This window comes from Lactuca serriola, chromosome 1 (assembly GCF_051521515.1).
Source record: "Lactuca serriola cultivar US96UC23 chromosome 1, Lser_US96UC23_V15, whole genome shotgun sequence".
NCBI lineage: Eukaryota > Viridiplantae > Streptophyta > Magnoliopsida > Asterales > Asteraceae > Lactuca > Lactuca serriola.
The window spans coordinates 124,682,187-124,685,093 of record NC_136408.1 but is presented as its reverse complement, the minus strand read 5'-3'; the positions used below and the strand labels follow the sequence as shown (position 1 = coordinate 124,685,093).

Genomic DNA, 2,907 nt, shown 5'->3' with positions numbered 1-2,907 from the left:
CAACAAGTCAATTTTTTTTTTATTTGAAAATCTTTTAATACAAGTTGACCATTTTAATATATTTCTTTCTTTTTCCGAGTACGTCTATGTATTCACATTTGTTCAACATATGGTCAAAGCTTTCCCATGACAATAGCATGGGACTTCTAGCATCATGAATCATGTCTACTTTTTGAATTCCTAGATACCAAGACTCCTTCAATAATGTCATCATGATCATGATGACTATTTTATTTTTTTCTTATGGACCAAGTCAAAATCTAATAATGTCATCATCTGCGACTTCCTGGGATTTTCTGAAAAGAAAAAGTTAACATCAAACTGTTATAAAAGTGACACTTATTTTCTACAATTACATCGCTAAATAATTTGAACATGGGTTCAGAAAATCATTCATCTGATCATTGTTACGATATTGTATTACCAATTTATTTTAACCGGTCTTCTTGGGGACTATCAGTAAACCTCACCAATGAAAATATTGAATCCTTGTGGGATTTTTGTGGGCAAATTTTTGATTCGGAAGTCGAAGGGAAGTACAGTGGGCCTTTGTCGTGGATTGGGATCTACATCTCAATAGCATCATTATTTTGCATTCTTGCCATGGTAGCTGATCTGTTCAATGGTTTTCAAAAAAGAAAATTTTGGTTTCCAAGTAAGTATTTCTCTCTAAATGCTGTTTCTATCACAGTGATAGCCGTTGCAATGAAACTCCCTGTGGATTTGAGTAGTCCAATGCCTGGGTGGGTGGACCAAGCAGCTAAGCAAGGAAGCTTAGTCTTTATGTGTATGATGATGGCTAACTTAATGCCTTCTTTGGCGTCCATGGACAACAAGTCACTTATTGCAAATGTCGTAGGTTTTGCTATTCTCATTATCACCATAATTGTGAATATGTTTATGGAGATTAATACTGGAGTTATTGAGAGAGAAGGTTTTAGTCTTGCTATCAATAAGTGGACGTTCATAGAGCCTCACTTCATGGATGTAGGATACATCTACGTCGCTTTTTTACTCTTCTTACTAATAATTTTGATCTCTTCTGCTATAACACTTCCAATCTCTAAGCAAATTCTAGAACTCAAGTATCAAGCAATTAGCAAAACAACTTTATATGATCATTGTCCACAAGATACATTTGATATTCAGAAGCTGCAACAGCATGTGAAAAGATACTGGATCATGGCAGAAACTGGTAGCCCTCAATTTGTGATAGCTTGTAACCCGTTATCACGTGCTTCCTGCGTAATTTGTTTAACTGGTCTAGCCATATACATATCTCTTCTGGTGTCAATTTTAAAATTTCCATTTCGGATAAGATTCCAATCAGATTACAAGTGGTCAATGGTTGCCATTGTTATCACACAGTCCATTGGAGTTGGAGTGGGTGTCATCTCCCCAATGTTTAGATGTTTTACGGTTGTGAGCTTTAAATCTTTTACAAGGTGGAATAGGAACCATTTGGAGGTCTTTAAAGTAGAGAAGTATTGGACTCAACAGTTGTATGAATGGAAAGAAAGTCATATAACTTTTCTATCAAATGGCCATAGATCAAGAAATCTTATACGTAATTTGAAAAAACCTATTCTAAGTGCTTGGATTGGATTGCAGAAGGTGATTGTGGTAACATGCAAAATTATAGGGCTCATCCCCACAGTGGTTCTACTCATTTTCATTCATTGTTCATATTATTTCAAGTCGATAAAAGAAAGGATGCTTAATCCACCCTCAAGCACTCACGATATAGATGAAGACCTTAGCAATTATGTTTTGTTACTTGAAGACAATATGGAGTTTGCTGAAAGAACACTTAAACGAATTTCAAACTCCATGAATCGCGTGATGCAAAAGGCCGAGAAGGAACAAGACAACAATCTCTTAAAGTTTCTTGAAAAATCTGTTGGATTCGAGGGAGTAGAGAATTTTGACATTTGTCGAGTTCAACCACTACTTTCTATTGAATTTCCTAACAGTTGGAGCTTACCAATTGTCACCTTAACGTGCATCGCCATTGCTCTCCCAAATATTGGTAAGGATACAACTAATAACTTGTTCAAATGTGTTGGTGAAGGTCTTTTTTACACGCATATTGTTGAGGAAAGCTTGAACAATGCACGTCAATATGTAAACATTCAAAAGGCAACTATGACTTTGTGGGATGATGTTGAAGACAAGTACAAGTGGTTAGAGAACACTTTGGAAAAAAGAGCTTATGAAGGAAAAACATCAAGAGAGATCCTTGAATGGTTTGCTAACAAAGCAGAAGAAATTGTGATAGAAGTTAGCAAAAGTACAAATACAGGAGAACCGGTGGAATGCCTTCCGTGGAAGTTGATTGTTGCTAATTCAATGTATCGAATTACACAAACAATCATGCTTACCTACCAAAGTAACATCTTAGAGATCAATGAAGAATGGTTATTTACACTATTAACTCACATGATTGCAGACATATTGGTTGCTTGCTTCACCAACATACCACGAGTCATAACAATGAAATGCCATGAAACTGCAATAGAGAAACGAGAAGCTAGTGTTGAGGCTGCAGCAAAGCTTCTTGGTAGGACTACTGAGATAATAAAAAGACTTGAAACGTATGAATTACCAAACATTCATCAGGATAAGATGGCATTTATTGATGAATGGCGTCTTCATTTGCAACGTATCCCTTAACATTTGTTGTCTTTCATATAGATCGAAAGTAATTTTCTGACTTCATAACACAATTCTTGTTTGTGTGTATACATAGGCTTAATATCTGGTTGTAATTCTTGTTTCTTTTTCACCTTAAAATATGTTGTCTATCATATAGATCGAAAGTAATTTTTCAGTTTTGTTTGTGTTCACATGCATATCTTTACATCTTTCTTTTCAGTTTTGTTTGTGATCTTGGACATTTCTTAACAT

The 2,907-nt window shown here is 35.3% G+C and overlaps 1 protein-coding gene across 1 annotated transcript; it reads left to right on the top strand.

Annotated features, from left to right (window-relative positions):
* Positions 1 to 375: 375 nt before the first annotated feature.
* Positions 376 to 2,673, top strand: LOC145061224 (uncharacterized). Its single transcript, XM_079008654.1, has one exon. The coding sequence runs from the start codon at positions 376 to 378 to the stop codon at positions 2,671 to 2,673; it is 2,298 nt and encodes a 765-aa protein (XP_078864780.1).
* The last annotated feature ends 234 nt before the right edge of the window (positions 2,674 to 2,907 follow it).

Coding starts and splice junctions, on each gene's coding strand:
- LOC145061224 (XM_079008654.1), top strand. CDS start 376: ATGGGTTCAGAAAATCATTCATCTGATCATTGTTACGATATTGTATTA.